The following is a 15035-nucleotide window of genomic DNA, read 5'->3' as shown; positions in this document are numbered from 1 at the left end:
TATTTTTAAAACAAACTTGCGCTTGCCGGCCGTGTCTTGGGATTTTTATCTGATTGGATTCTCTTGGCATTAGGTATAAAAACACGATAGTACCACGAAGACAAAAGTGGGTTGCTCAGAGTCAAGAGGTCAAGCTGTAGAAGGTCTTTTGTGGAGCAGTTGGCCTTCCATTTAGCCACTAGAGGTCAGTATTGCCTTGCAGACAACTGTCAAGCCTATCAAGTACATAAAGTACATAAAGTACATGCAAAACTTTTTCTCTTTGATGCAGATTAAATACTGAGTACTGAGTTCTTACTGAGTAAGTATGAAGTGATGCGGGGTATTACTTTATATCTCCATCTTATCTATTGGTGGTAGGAAAGGCTCTTATTATCATTGCAAGTTTCTGCTTAACTAATAAATGAATACAAAAATCATAAACTGTGTTTTTTTTTAAATAAAAACAAAACATTGGTACTCTTACTGCACCCGCTGACAAGTATTTTGGGCTACTACTCATGAGCAAACTTCCAGTTCGACCAATCTGCAGGCTGGCAGAGCCCACCAAAATTGTAATTTGGTGCAGTGCATCACTGCGCGCAGCCAATTTGGTAATTTGGTAGACTGGACTGCGCTGAGTTGGACTTGCCGGTGCGCCAGGGATGGTGTCCACATTTTCAGCTTGGCGCAGTGGCGATTTCGTGACAAAACAGCGTTCCAAAAGTGTGCTGAAAGCTTGCCAACTTTGACCTGGTTTATTCTTGGCGCAGGCGAAGCGCAGTGGTAAATTGGCTGACAGGCGCATAGTGTTGAATTTGTTGGAAACTCATCCTGTAATTTTTTTAAGTGCTCTGACTAGTTTGTGGAATTATATGCACAAATGCCAAAAATGTTAAAGAATCCTTTAAAAAAAAACTCCGGATCACCCTCAAAATTTAATACAGTAAACCTCGGATATATCGGATTGAATTGTTCCCACTGGTTTTGTCCGATATAAGCGAAATCCGTTATATGCGTATACCGGAAAATGTCCGTTTTACGCATATATCGGACTTATATCCGGTATATGCGTAAATGGGATTTTATCCGTTATAAAAAGGCACTTCCTTGACTATGTTTCCAATGTACCTGGACGCGCAGGCAACGCTGCAAACGCTGCAAATGACGTCGTATAGCGGCCTGTCACGATTCGGCGAATCGGAGCGCCACGATGCGGCCATCCGATATATGCGAGGGAAATTTAATTGAAATGCATTGGAACGGGACTGGAGATTTTGTCCGAAATAGGCGAAATCCGTTATAAAAAATCCGATATATGCAATGAATTTTTATTGGAAATGCATTACAGAAAAATCGGTTCTTTTTTATCTGACCGTTGTGAGCGAATTTCCGATATATCCGAGTCCGATATATCCGAGGTTTACTGTAAATTCTTCCATATGCCATTTCCGACAATTCCTGCAAATTTCAATTTCAATAAATCCATTCCGAACTTCTCAAGTTATTAGAACACAAACAGGAAACAAAGAAACAAAGATAAACGGCGGCTTGGCGGAGGTAATAAAGTGGGTGTGTCCATGTCTGACCTGGTTATGAACAACAATAGCATCTGTTATCAGATACAGTTCCTGAAAGGAAAACTTAATTTGGAATTTTGCATCCACATAACCATCAATCATTATGTGAGACATTTCCACATACAGTATGTCTTCGAAAAGGGGGCTGCACGGTGGACGAGTGGTTAGCGTGCAGACCTCACAGCTAGGAGACCAGGGTTCAATTCCACCCTCGGCCATCTCTGTGTGGAGTTTGCATGTTCTCCCCGTGCATGCGTGGGTTTTCTCCGGGTACTCCGTTTTTCCTCCCACATTCCAAAAAACATGCTAGGTTAATTGGTGACTCCAAATTGTCCATAGGTATGAATGTGAGTGTGAATGGTTGTTTGTCTATATGTGCCCTGGGATTGGCTGCCCACCAGTTTAGGGTGTACCCCGCCTCTCGCCTGAAGACAGCTGGGATAGGCTCCAGCTACTGTTTTTGTCTTTTACATTAAACCCAAGTCATAATTGTTCACTGTTGAGCTACATAAATGCAAAGCTTTTATTTTTGGGGGTTGCATGATGTAAAAGTTGTCATTGGGTAGAGACTCGTCCTTCCCTTCTTTTCTTTTTTCTAAAAAGACGGAAGAGTAAGGAGTTGGCCAAGCGCCCAAAGAGGCTGTCTCGCCATCGCCATGCAGCTGAAACTTTTACAGAGCGATCCGGAAGAGAAGAAAAGAAAAGTCACATTTCTTTCCTCCTTCCCCGTCTTGAGTTTGCTTGCCTCAGCACTTAGTAGTCCTCGTTACAGCCGTGCTGTATGTGCCCGCCTTCTTTGGCAGGGGGGTAATTGTAGGACCGGAGGTTTAGGAGGGGAGGAGAGAAGCTGGGTGGGTACTTTGGGTTCAGGGAGTTCAGCTGAAGAGAGAAATAAATTCATAAACAACAAAGGAGACGTGACGTCAGGTTGGAGGTTGGGCTGTCCGAGCTGCTGGCTGAATGTGAGCATGGAAGAACTGGATTGTTTGTTATGTGTGTCTTTGACTACGGTACAGCTGAGTGTGTGTGTGTGTGTGTGTGTGTGCGAGTGTGTGTGTGTTCTATCGCTGAGAAACGACTCACATGGAGTTGAAGCAGAGAAAAATTGACCGGTTTTCTGTCTTATCTCCTAGGTGAGTGCTTTAAAACGGGGAGAACCCTGCATGTATTTTTTAGTATGATGTCTTTTAAGTGAATTTTTGTTTGTCGGTTGTTAAAAAGAGAGGGAAAAACTATTATTTCCTGTTTTCGGAATTTTTAAAAACAATGAACGTGAGCTCAGATTGGTCGTTCAAGCTTGATTGGTCTGCAGATAAGGTGTGTATTTATGTTTCCGTTAATGATTGAGGTCATTCAGAAGCGACGGCTACTTTTGTTGCTTATAGATCGGAATTCCGTAATATGTTGTGTGGGTGGATAAAAGGAAGAATGTTGACTTTGGGCCTTGGAATGGAATGGAATGGCCTTTATTGTCATTATACAAGATGTACAATTAGTTTGGAGAGCTTCTCCTTTCAGTGACAGTTAAAAAAGTACATTAAAAAAAGAAAAATATATACAAGATACAGTAAACCTCGGATATATCGGACTCGGATATATCGGAAATTCGCTCACAACGGACAGATAAAAAAGAACCGATTTTTCTGTAATGCATTTCCAATAAAAATTCATTGCATATATCGGAATTTTTATAACGGATTTCGCCTATTTCGGACAAAATCTCCAGTCCCGTTCCAATGCATTTCCATGAAATTTCCCTCGCATATATCGGATTTGCCGCATCGTGGCGCTCCGATTCGCCGAATCGTGACAGGCCGCTATACGACGTCATTTGCAGCGTTTGCAGCGTTGCCTGCGCGTCCAGGTACATTGGAAACATAGTCAAGGAAGTGCCTTTTTATAACGGATAAAATCCCATTTACGCATATACCGGATATAAATCCCATATATGCGTAAAACGGACATTTTTCGGTATACCCATATAACGGATTTCGCTTATATCGGACAAAACCAGTGGGAACAATTGAATCCGATATATCCGAGGTTTACTGTATATACAAGATATATACACAATATATACAAGATATATACAAGATATCCAAAGTATACACATAATATTTAACACAGGAGCATATACAGGAGCTGACATATTGCAGATATATTAATTTTAGCACAGTGATGAATGGGTCTTACAGATGAGTAAAAGTCTGTCACACACAAAAACAAAAGGCATCATGTTGTGAGAGAGAAGGATTCCGAGAAGGAGCCACTAGGCACCTTATTGGTGCCACTAGGCGCCACAGCAAATTGCATTGGCACCAACTGGCACCAACTGGCGCTGGCCCAGTGGACTCCGAGCATCATTGGCGCAACTTGGCTCGCTCCATTACATTCCAGTGGATTCCAATAGGCGGATTGTTGGCGACATTTGGTTCCACTTGGTGGACACTTTGCGTCGATTGTTTGATGCAAGTGGCGCGATGAAGATTTTGAAATTTTCTTGCCGCCAAATTAAATTTTTACCGCTGTTACAGGCCACCAGGAGCCACTTGGGAGGCAGTTTGAGCCACTAGGCACCTTATTGGTGCCACTAGGCGCCACAGTAAATTGCATTGGCACCAACTGGCACCAACTGGCACCAACTGGCACCAACTGGCACCAACTGGCGCTGGCCCAGTGGACTCCTAGCATCATTGGCGCAACATGTCACACACAAAAACAAAAGGCATCATGGGCATCGCCGGCCTGTTGGTCACGGCGAATATGATGTCGAAGGTGAACAATGTGGCACCAGACCCCGTTTCTCCCTCGCCATCTGGCTGCGGATAGCGTTGTTCCACAGGCAGAACAAGGCGAGGTGTGTCTCGGATGATTAACATACAAATGCCGGCAGCTGCCGTCCCGCTGTATCCGCTCACATCAATTCATGTGACAATTCCTTTGACTTTTCCCACCTTCTCGGAATCCTTCTCTCTCACAACACTATGTCCCTCCCTTCCTTTTTTCTGTGTCTCTCCGCCCTCCGTTTGCTCGCCTTGCCTCTTGGCAGCGGTGCCAAAGTGGGCAGGCTCACGGAGGCAAACACAGCACAGGCCAGAGCAGAGGGCGATCCAAAAGGCTGGCGAGTTGATAATGTGGATGTTTGGAAGTGTCCGTTGTTATTTTGACTTCTTTTTTCCATGTGGCGTTCCGAGCTCATCCGTTCGTTGCACACAATGTGCACAATGTTTCGGATTTGTGTTTGTAAGGCTATAACGAGAGAGCACACGTAAAATGCATGAACAGACGCACTCGCGCCAAGAGGAGGGGATTGTGGGAAAAAAAAAAAAAAAGGGGTGTCGCTCTGAGAGGGTGTGCTCTACTCTCTTTTTCCTTCTTCCCGCCATCACGGGCCTTCTTCTCTTCCAGTCCTCGGGCCCAAGTCGCCGCTCAGATACAGGATGCAGGTATTTTTCCTTTTTATTCTGAAACACCTCTTGCTGTGTCTTCTTCTTCTTCTTCTTCTTCTTCTTCTGTGCTTCATTACAATCTCCGTACGATAAACACGTCTGGCATCGTGAGCTGCCACGCCGCACGCCGCCATTTTGACTCCATGGGTATAGTCAGAGAAACTTTTCTCGCCGTCAGAGAGACTCACTGACTAGTGGACATCTTCTCGCTTTTTTGGGGGCTCCGACCAGGTGTTGGATAACCTTTCTGGGGCTTATCTGTTATGAACAGGTGACACCGTGTATACGTCGACTCAAGTACAGTACAGTAACTTCAAAGGCATGGCTAAAACACGGAGTTCCTGTCATGTTCAGGTCATTCCGGGTTGTCGTATGTGGAAAGACCGCTAAAGTAGGGCAAGTCGGGCGTTCGGAGGGTCTCTTATCACTTCGTGCGGCCGTGATAAGTAACGCAAAGTTTCTCATTCGCTTCACTGTTTGCACTTTAGTCTTTGACTCGGCAATCGGGCCTTTCTTTTGAGGGGTCTCAAACACGTGGCCCACGGGCCAAATGTGGCCCGCAGGACACAATTTTGAGGCCCCCGCCTTGATATGAAAGTTTAAGTTTGATATGGATGCTGTATGGTATCATGTACCCAGAAAAAAAATTATTACGTTTGATTAATGTTCATGTTAAAGGTTAAATAACTGTTAATAGTTATCCTCCCTATTCGTGTGGAAGTGGTAAGTTTTTGACTATTTAAGTTGAAAGGAAATAACTTGAAGGCTACCGTTTAGGTCGCGAGGTCTCTAGTTTGCGAGTTAGCATGTGTCTCAAGACTGTGCAGTTGCGCAATATGTTGTAAATAAAAAAGAGTATAAATGTGACTATAGTCGTGTTTTGTCATGTCTACAGGGCTCTAATAATGCTTTGTTAGTTTTAATCTGAAAAAAAATAATTTGTCTACCCACCAACTATATGTGGTTTATTAAGTTTTTATTATTTGCCGTTTTATTATTATTATTATTATATTTATTTATTCATTACTGATTGATTAATTTTCTTTATTCTTATTTGTTTATTTATTTTTCATCTTATTTTGTGTAGAAAAATAAAAAGTAAGATATTTGAGAACAGTGGAATGTTTTATCAGAGCTTTTATTGTAGAAAATTGGACGTTTTTTTTTATTTTTTTGTTTTTAATAAATGCGTTTTTTGTTTTTTTTTTGGAAAACCTGATGCGGCCCAGTCTCACCCAGACTGGAGCTCCAGTGGCCCCCAAGTAAATTGAGTTTGAGACCCCTGCTTTAAACCGAATATGCGTCAGGGTTTTGTGCGGTCTCGAGGAGTGACTGTTTTTTTGGGAAGGTGGGCAAAGGTGGGTGTCATGTTTGTCTTAAACACAGGGGGGGTCATTGATGCATTCACTGGCTATACACAAAGACTGGTTAAACATACAGTAGCTGACACAGTAAAGTCTTAACAAAACCAATGAGATATAAAATAACAGTGTATATATGTATACTGTATATGGAGATATAGAAATATGGAAAAAAGCTGAGTGAGAAGCTGAAGAAAAAGAGAGACATGAGATAGAAAAAGAAATGGGAGTGCTAGCGCTCCATCCCCGCCCCCCCTCTCGTATCCTTACATGAACTTAAGAGCGTTTCCTTATTATGTTTCTCCTCGAGGCAGTCAGGCTAACTTCCTGCTTTGAAGCCGATTGGTTGATATCTCGGCTGGCGTGTCACTGTGTGCAGCAAAAGCGACAGGAAGTTTTTCGGCCCGACGCAGGAAGCTGCAGCTGTGCGGCGATAATCATGCAGTACATTGCTGTAAATAGTGTACGCGCACGAGTGCTCACAGCAGAAAACATACGGGCGTGTAGGAACATGCCATCGGGACAGGAAGCCGTGCCGGCAGAAACACTGAAACCATGGTAACGGCACATTTTATGAGGATATCATAAAATAAATATATAGAAAATATATAAAATCATAATTATTACACAAAACTTTAACCTGTCAAGCTCACATAAACAAAAACATAATCAAGTATGAAAGGACGGTATTGCAGCGACAGCGATTATGTGATTGGCGTGTAGTGGCTCGCTGTGGCGCCGAATTAATGTTCGCTCGGCATGTTGCCATGTTGCCGTTAATTCGACGACGCGCCAATCGCATAATCTTTGGCGCAAACTGGCAACAGCTCAGTGGACTGCTAGCATCATTGGCGCAACTTGGCTCACTCCATTACATTCCAGTGGATTCCAATAGGCGGATTGTTGGCGACATTTGGTTCCATTTTGTGAAATTTGTGAAATTTTCTTGCCGCCAAATTCAAATTTTACCGCTGTTACGGGCCACCAGGAGCCAGTTGGGAGGCAGTTTGAGCCACTAGGCACCTTATTGGTGACACGAGGCGCCACAGCAAATTGCATTGGCACTAACTGGCACCTACTGGCACCAACTGGCACCAACTGGCGCCGGCCAAGTGGACTCCTAGCATCATTGGCGCAACATGGCTCGCTCCATTACATTCCAGTGGATTCCAATAGGCGGATTGTTGGTGACATTTGGTTCCACTTGGCGTCGACTGTTTGATGCAAGTGGCGCGATGAAGATTTAAAATATTTTTAAATTTTCTTGTCGCCAAATTAAATTTTTACCGCCATTACGGGACAGCAGGAGCCAGTTGGGGGGGCAGTTTGAGCCACTAGGCACCTTATAGCAAAGCACCAATTGGCACCAACTGGCACCAACTAGCGCCGGCCAAGTGGACTCCTAGCATCATTGGCGCAACATGGCTCGCTCCATTACATTCCAGTGGATTCCAATAGGCGGATTGTTGGTGACATTTGGTTCCACTTGGTGGACACTTTGCGTCGATTGTTTGATGCAAGTGGCGCGATTAAGATTTTGAAATTTTCTTGCAGCCAAATTCAATTTTTACCGCCGTTACAGGCCACCAGGAGCCACTTGGGAGGCAGTTTGAGCCACTAGGCACCTTATTGGTGCCACTAGGCGCCACAGCAAATTGCATTGGCACCAACTGGCACCAACTGGCACCAACTGGCACCAACTGGCGCCGGCCCAGTGGACTCCTAGCATCATTGGCGCAACATGGCTCGCTCCATTACATTCCAGTGGATTCCAATAGGCGGATCGTTGGCGACATTTGGTTCCACATTTTGCGTCGATTGTTTGATGCAAGTGGCGCGACGAAGATTTGAAAGATTTTGAAATTTTCTTGCCGCCAAATTCAATTTTTACCGCCGTTACGGGACACCAGGAGCCAGTTTGAGCCACTGCACGCCACTAGGCACCTTATTGGCGCCACAGCAAATTGTACCAAAGCACTGAAAAAGTTTGTATATTTTTCTGTTTTTAATAAATGCGTTTTTTTGGGTTTTTTTTTTTTTTGATGTGGCCCAGTCTTGCCCAGACCCTAGCTCCAGTGGCCCCCAAGTAAATTGAGTTTGAGACCCGTGTCGTAGAGTGAGTGTGGATACGCCACTGGCACGGTGGCAGGGACGGGCGCCATGCCAGCGCACCCTCTGCCTGTCTGGTCCTCCAAACAGACTGAAAGAGTCTGTGCATGTTAATCATGGGCTAGTCTGGACCGAGTCTGGACCGAGTCTGGACCGAGTCTCTGGAGTTTGGCTACGGTACAATATATGGCGTTTTATGTGTCACGGAGCTACCAGATGTTTCTGACCATTAAGCCCGACTCGGACACTCGTTAGTCGCCCAGTTTGTGCCAGGTGAGGCGCCCGAGCTTTATTCGGCGGACGCTTAATGGCTGTGACGGTGTCGCCTGAGTACGTTGGCTTTGTGTGACCGTTTTGGCGCCGGATCGAGTCTCCGTGACACAAAACACAACGGCAAGAAATATTTGACAACAATGTTTTAATGAATACCTAAAATGGCCGGCGCTCAAGTCGCCATTTTGTGTTTCCTTGTTTTTTGTTTTGGGGGGCAGGATCCCAGCCTTGTGTTCGATCCGAGGCAGCTGGTGGCAGCCATGTTTGCAGACGTGTGTGTGTGTGTGTGTGTGTACTTTATCTAAGCAGCAGCCCGCCTACACAGGGATAGCCTCTCCTGGAATAAGCTCAGTTTTTGGCTAAAACGGAAATGAATTCCTGGCACAGTGATGACTTGTTTTTTTTTTTTTTTTTTTGTTTCTTTCTCTTGCGATCACATGCCAGACTATCAGGAAGCCATTGTGGGTGTGTAGCTTATTTAGCTTTTTATATTTTCGATGTGCGCTCCTTCTTTTTATATCGTTTTGGTATCTTTTCATTAAACGGATAATTCAGATGCAGTGAAAAAGCTTGACTAATTACAGAGGAAGAAGGAGTGATAAACGAGTTCTTAGCACTAATGAGTCATGATTTTTAACCCTTCCAGGAAGCAAAAAAAAACTTTTCCCTAGTATTATTAACAGTGATAATAAATGTATGATTTAGTTTCATTAAATGCATTTGACAAATGCGTTTTTCCGTACCTTTACAGGAGCGTGACCTTGACGTCGGCACCATAACGAGGCAACACGAATGCTGCCCTTGGGCCTGAGGTAGTAGATTGAATAGTTGTGGGGGTTGTGTAGCCTCTTGTTGAGATAACTATACAATCTACTGTCTTTCCCAAGGAGACAGCTTGATCAGCCGCACATCCTCGCCCCCAAATCCTGTCCAATCACAGCACGTGGAACGTAGCGACTCGTGTAACATATACTGCGGTGTATTATGTTACCTGACATGTGAATATGTGTTAAAACCGGGCTTTGTCAGGGTGAGGTAGTAGGTTGTATAGTTTGGTGGGTGGGTCTGCACCCAGCTCAGGTGATAACTATACAGTCTATTGCCTTCCTTGAGAAGCCCATAAACAACTAAGTGTATGTAATTGTTTGTATAAGTCACGTAACGAGATATTTATGTTGATAAATGTGAATAAAGTCATACTTTACAAGTGGGTGGACTTCTTGTTGTAATGTGGGTCCATACGTCCAATGGTCAGTCTTTTGCGCCCTCCAGTGGATGAAGTCTAGTACTGCAAGTTCTGGTCACTCCACTCTTGTGTGTCGTCGTCCTGTATTGAAATAAAATGTGTTTAGGGCAGTTTTAATTTTAAAATAAATAATAATAATAATAATAATAAATAAAAAACAAAGTCGACTACAACATACAGCTGTCGTCGTGTTTAGCGTAGCCCAACAAGCAATGTTTGTTTATGTGTGTAAACATGTACAAATATAAAAATTAACTGTATTTTATAATAGCCTGTGGACATTTTAAGTTGTTCTTACATAATCTTCTTAGAAAGACGGGACGAGCGAGTACACCGATATCTGTATCTGCATTTTAATCACCAATGTTAATCTGTATCCCTAGCTAGTACTTTGGAGTAGGCGGGACATAAACAGGAAGTGGGTGTAGTTTAACCGGAAACGGTTCTTCATTCGTAACATTATTAAGTCTGAAATTGACATGGAAAGTTATAGATGTCCGCTATCTCCTGGTTTAAAGTATTAACTATGATTATGATGTTAAATTAAGCAATTTTGCTTTGGGGCATATAATTATTGGGTAGGTTATTTTTTTTCTCAATGTTTTGGTGCCCCCTAGCGGCTGCTGTGCTCTTAGCATTAGCCTGCATACTAGTAGCAGTTTATGTTTAGAAGTTTAAGTTCAAAAGACAGGAAATAAAACATGAAAAATGACAGGATAGTTTGAAAATATTTAATATTCTGATTCTTATTACCAAAAAAAAAAATATTAGGCACACACATAGATCTTGTGACAACATTTTAAATACAAAAATTGGGTCAAAAGCTGCACACGCAAACACAAAACATATCAGATTAAAAGAAGTTCCACTTATAAAGTAGATCTGGCAACAATCTATCAGATTTACATTTGTACCTGACTTTATTTGTCTCTAAAATACTCAGTATTTGTTTTTTTTCTGTTAAAAAAATTCAAAAATTTGAACATAATTGGTTAAAAAACATCTTCGCAGCTAATGGCAACTAATTGCCACTATAAAATAAACTTTACAAGTTTATTTTGAAAGGTCATTTCCAGTCACGTGACTCCATCCTGCTTCCTACATTGCGTTTGAGTCTCCTTGTAAGCCTCTTAGCGTCTTCTCATCAAAACGATATGTCAGTTTCCTTTTCACCTTCTGGATCTCGCCCGTGCGCGAGTAATTCCTCAGCGCCCGCGCCATTTTCTGATACGTCATCGTCTTACGGTTCCCCTTACGGCGCCCCCATATCTCCGCCAGGTGCTCTTTGTTTTGGGAGGAGAACTGAAAGGTGCCCGAGGAGGACTGCACCCACCAGATGCAGCTTCGCATCAACGGGGTTTGGAGCATCTCAAACAGGAACTGGAACAAACGCTCCTTACGTTTTCCTGCGAAAGAGGAAATAACGACGAATAAATTACGGTGATTTTTTTTGCAAAGTGATCGTAAATCGTACCTGACATCGGAGCAAGAAGTAAGTCCTTGTTGGGTCGGTTTTCACTAGAAGAGGATGGGGAAGCGGCATCGTGGTATTCCTGGCACTGGGAATCCAAGTCAATGCATTTGGAATATGTGCCGTTATTCTGGAATAAACGTACATAAGCATCGATACTGGCTAAGAACGTTCCGTTTTCGTTGTGTAGATATTGGAACTGGACAGAAAAGTCCAATGTCAGTGAAAAATTGGGACTTACCCACTGGTTCGGATGGGAACAGAGCCAGGTTGGGTCGTATTCCGTATTCCCGCCGCAGTGCCATTCCTCGGCATACTGACCACACCAGTTATTGTCTAGTCCTGGGATCCCGGTGCCGTGATGGGAGTCCGCATGTTGCATCTCGTCGGTTAGACGTGACGTGCATCCGTGTGCAGGCTGGACCTCCAGCGAATGTTCCTGTAGATATTCCTCAATTACCTCCAGGTCCACCTCGGGGCAGGAAGAGGGTGCCGCTACGTTCCAGAATCCACGTCCGCCAGCGAGCCGGACTTCCGTCACATAAGTCATCTGCATCATAATCCAATCCACTTTATTTATATAACACAACAGGCGGCACGGTGGTCGAGTGGTTAGCGCGCAGACCTCACAGCTAAGAGACCAGGGTTCAATTCCACACTCGGTCATCTCTGTGTGGAGTTTGCATGTTCTCCCCGTCTACGGTTTCCTCCCACATTCCAAAAAAAAAACATGCTAGGTTAATTAGCAACTCCAAATTGTCCATAGGTATGAATGTGAGTGTGAATGGTTGTTTGTCTATATGTGCCCTGTGATTGGCTGGCCACCAGTCCAGGGTGTACCCCAGCCTCTCGCCCCAAAGACAGCTGGGATAGGCTCCAGCACCCCTCGTGAGGAAAAGCGGTAGAAAATGAATGAATGAATTTTATAAACAGAGTTTCCAAGTAAAATAAAAAGTAATAATCCAAAACTAAAAGATCATTTAAGAAATAAAATAGTAAAATAGATATAAAAATATTAAAAATAAGAAGATAATCAATAAAAAATATAAGAAATAAAAACAATAAAAATAAATAATAATAATAATAAGTGTAATAAATAATAAAAGTGGGTTTTAAGACAAGACTTAAAGCTTTCGAGGCTCGGTCCCCCCTGGTCTTAAGTCTCGTCTTGGGCACCCCAAGTTGGAGCTGGTCCTCGGACCTTAGTGACCGCGCTGGAGACTAAATTTGGATGAGATGTATTTGGGGTCCAGGCCATTCAACGCCTTAAAAACAAACAATAAAATCTTAAAATCAATCCTAAAGCGAAAAAAGCAACCGATGCAGGGAGACCAAAATTGGGGTGATGTGCTCCCCCTTTTTGGTTCCTTTTTGGTTCCTTAGAGTTCTGGACTAACTGTAAGAGAGACTTTTAGCTAATTCCAGACTAAAGTGCATTGACTTGCTCAAAGTGTCACAAAGATAAAAAAGATTTAATTTTAGATAAAAGCAGAAGATGATAAAAACAAGATTTTATAACTGCATTAATTTGTTTAAATTATTTATTTTTATTTTATTTTTTTATTTTATTATTATTTAGATTTATTATTATTTATTCTGAATTATTTAAATTATTTGTACAAAGTACTGTTTACGCTGTACATTGTTCATATTTGATGTAATCTATTTATTCTCCACATTTATTATTTATTATTTATTATTTATTATTTATTATTTATTATTTATTATTTATTATTTATTATTTATTATTTATTATTTATTATTTATTATTTATTATTTATTATTTATTATTTATTATTTATTATTACACGGGAGCCAGGCAATTCGTTGGCAATTATTTATTATTTATTATTTATTATTTATTATTTATTATTTATTATTTATTATTTATTATTTATTATTTATTATTTATTATTTATTATTTATTATTTATTATTTATTATTACACGGGAGACAGGCAATTCGTTGGCAATTTCACTGCTGTGTTATTGTGCATGACAATAAAGTAAGTCCATGTCTACTATGTCTTTATCGAGTTTAAAGAAAATAAAAATCATAAGCATCACTGATTACAAATTATTATTATCCACGTTAGCATCATTTGAATATATTCTGTTACATTCACAATTTGCATCAAGTTTGTTTTCTTAGTGGACATATGCCAGCCATAAACACTGGAACTACGTGTTGATAAAGATGATAAAAACAAGATTTTATAACTGCATTAATTTATTTAAATTATTGTTATTTATTCTAAATTATTTAAATTATTTGTTCAAATTACTGTTTTTGCTGTACATTGTTGATATTTGATTATGATTTATTATTTATGATTTATTTTTTATTTTTTATTATTTTATTATTTATTTTTTATTTTTATTATTATTTATTTATTATTATTTATTTATTATTATTATTATTATTATTTATTATTACACGGGAGCAGGGCAACAACATTTCGTTGGCAATTTTACTGCTGTGTTATTGTGTGAGGACAATAAAGAAAGTCCATGTCTACTATGTCTTTATCGAGCTTAAAGAAAATAAAAATCATAAGCATCACTGATTACAAATTATTATTATCCACGTTAGCATCATTTGAATATATTCTGTTACATTCACAATTTGCATCAAGTTTGTTTTCTTAGTGGACATATGCCAGTCATAAACACTGGAACTACACGTGTTGCAATTTGACTATCAAATGTATGCCAATAATAAAATAATAAAAGTCTGTATAATGACGTTTCATACAAAAAAATATCGAACTACTACACAGTAATAAAAAACAAACCTAAAAACATCTGAAATCATAACTCACCGTTTCCATATCTGCCAACATAATATAAGGTAAACCTGGGAAAAGAAAAAAAAAACTTGACATCAAATTTAGTCTGTGACTGATTGACAGCGATAGAAGAGAACACCCACCCGTACCTTATGAAATGTCCCTCGCCGTCTCGTGAGCGCCTGAGGCATCAAAAAGCCCACCTGAGCGATGCTTTGACTCACCTGTGTGTCGACTCTTTTATAGCCTTGGCAGACGCGTCCGAGCCCATTTGGATGAAAGTGTACATGAAGTGGGTGTGGTTTGACTGACGACTTGATTCAGGTTTGATCAGGAGAAGCGCTGTGGATTCCTGCACTTTCTCCATTCAGCGAAGGCAACCCTGCTAAAAAAAAAAAAAACAAATGCAAAGAAGTTTGGAGTGGGTTTTTTTTTTTAGTTTTGTTCTACACGTTATGTCGATTATCTGATTGGACGGGTAAGTCGGGGTCGTATCTATGAAGGGGTTTTTTTTACACCCCCATGATAAAAAACTCAATGACGTCACTAACTTTACAATTTGAAGTTGTCTACGTTTAGTGCACAAATTCATCACATTGAATTATTACCACAAATACGACGCTTCGTGGACGTGGGAGGGCTGTACACTTGTGCCATAACATTAGGTATACATGCCGTTGTCACCAAAAGACCCAAATGTTCGATAATTAACTCCCAAGCAGTCCTGAGGACTTCCAGACGACTGCCGAAACACACGTTCTAATCAAAGCGGTGTATTT

General features: G+C 41.3%; 2 protein-coding genes and 1 long non-coding RNA gene across 6 annotated transcripts in view; 1 reads left to right on the top strand and 2 right to left on the bottom strand.

Annotated features, from left to right (window-relative positions):
• Positions 1–4560: 4560 nt before the first annotated feature.
• On the top strand, positions 4561–10021 carry LOC131136729 (uncharacterized). Its single transcript, XR_009131793.1, has 3 exons — positions 4561–5005; positions 9503–9563; positions 9639–10021. It is a non-coding gene; the product is annotated as an uncharacterized LOC131136729 (long non-coding RNA).
• A 721-nt stretch (positions 10022–10742) lies between these two features.
• LOC131136714 (ETS translocation variant 2-like) lies at positions 10743–14415 on the bottom strand. 3 transcript variants are annotated; one of them, XM_058083898.1, is made up of 4 exons: positions 14290–14415; positions 11710–12018; positions 11472–11598; positions 10743–11403 (listed from the first exon to the last, which is right to left on the bottom strand). In XM_058083898.1, exons 1-4 carry the CDS (start codon positions 14350–14352, stop codon positions 11096–11098), a joined length of 807 nt encoding a protein of 268 aa, XP_057939881.1. In that variant the 5' UTR covers positions 14353–14415; the 3' UTR covers positions 10743–11095. The 3 variants fall into 3 exon arrangements, with proteins under 3 accessions (XP_057939881.1, XP_057939882.1, XP_057939880.1); XM_058083899.1 differs by lacking the exon at positions 14290–14415 and adding an exon at positions 12094–12218; XM_058083897.1 differs by lacking the exon at positions 14290–14415 and having other exon boundaries at positions 11710–12135.
• A 79-nt stretch (positions 14416–14494) lies between these two features.
• LOC131136719 (ubiquitin-conjugating enzyme E2 T-like) overlaps positions 14495–15035 on the bottom strand; it is a 67567-nt gene continuing 67026 nt past the window's right edge. For both annotated transcript variants that reach the window (XM_058083904.1, XM_058083905.1), the window contains one exon: positions 14495–14641. In XM_058083904.1, coding sequence (XP_057939887.1) covers positions 14587–14641 — 55 coding nt within the window. In that variant the 3' untranslated portion in view covers positions 14495–14586. The remainder of the gene's footprint in view (positions 14642–15035) is intronic.

This window comes from Doryrhamphus excisus, chromosome 10, assembly GCF_030265055.1.
Source record: "Doryrhamphus excisus isolate RoL2022-K1 chromosome 10, RoL_Dexc_1.0, whole genome shotgun sequence".
In the NCBI taxonomy this organism is placed as follows: Eukaryota; Metazoa; Chordata; class Actinopteri; order Syngnathiformes; family Syngnathidae; genus Doryrhamphus; species Doryrhamphus excisus.
The sequence above is the reverse complement of the archived record's forward strand: the minus strand, read 5'-3'. Positions and strand labels throughout refer to the sequence as shown.

Bases quoted from the DNA above. Each gene is read 5' to 3' on its own strand.
- LOC131136714 (XM_058083897.1), bottom strand. From the start codon at position 12,135: ATGACCGAGTGTGGAATTGAACCCTGGTCTCTTAGCTGTGAGGTCTGC. The intron at 11,599-11,709 runs GTAAGTCCCAAT...CGTTTATTCCAG, and splicing joins GTTCCCATCCGAACCAGTGG to AATAACGGCACATATTCCAA. The intron at 11,404-11,471 runs GTACGATTTACG...CCTCTTTCGCAG, and splicing joins ACTTCTTGCTCCGATGTCAG to GAAAACGTAAGGAGCGTTTG.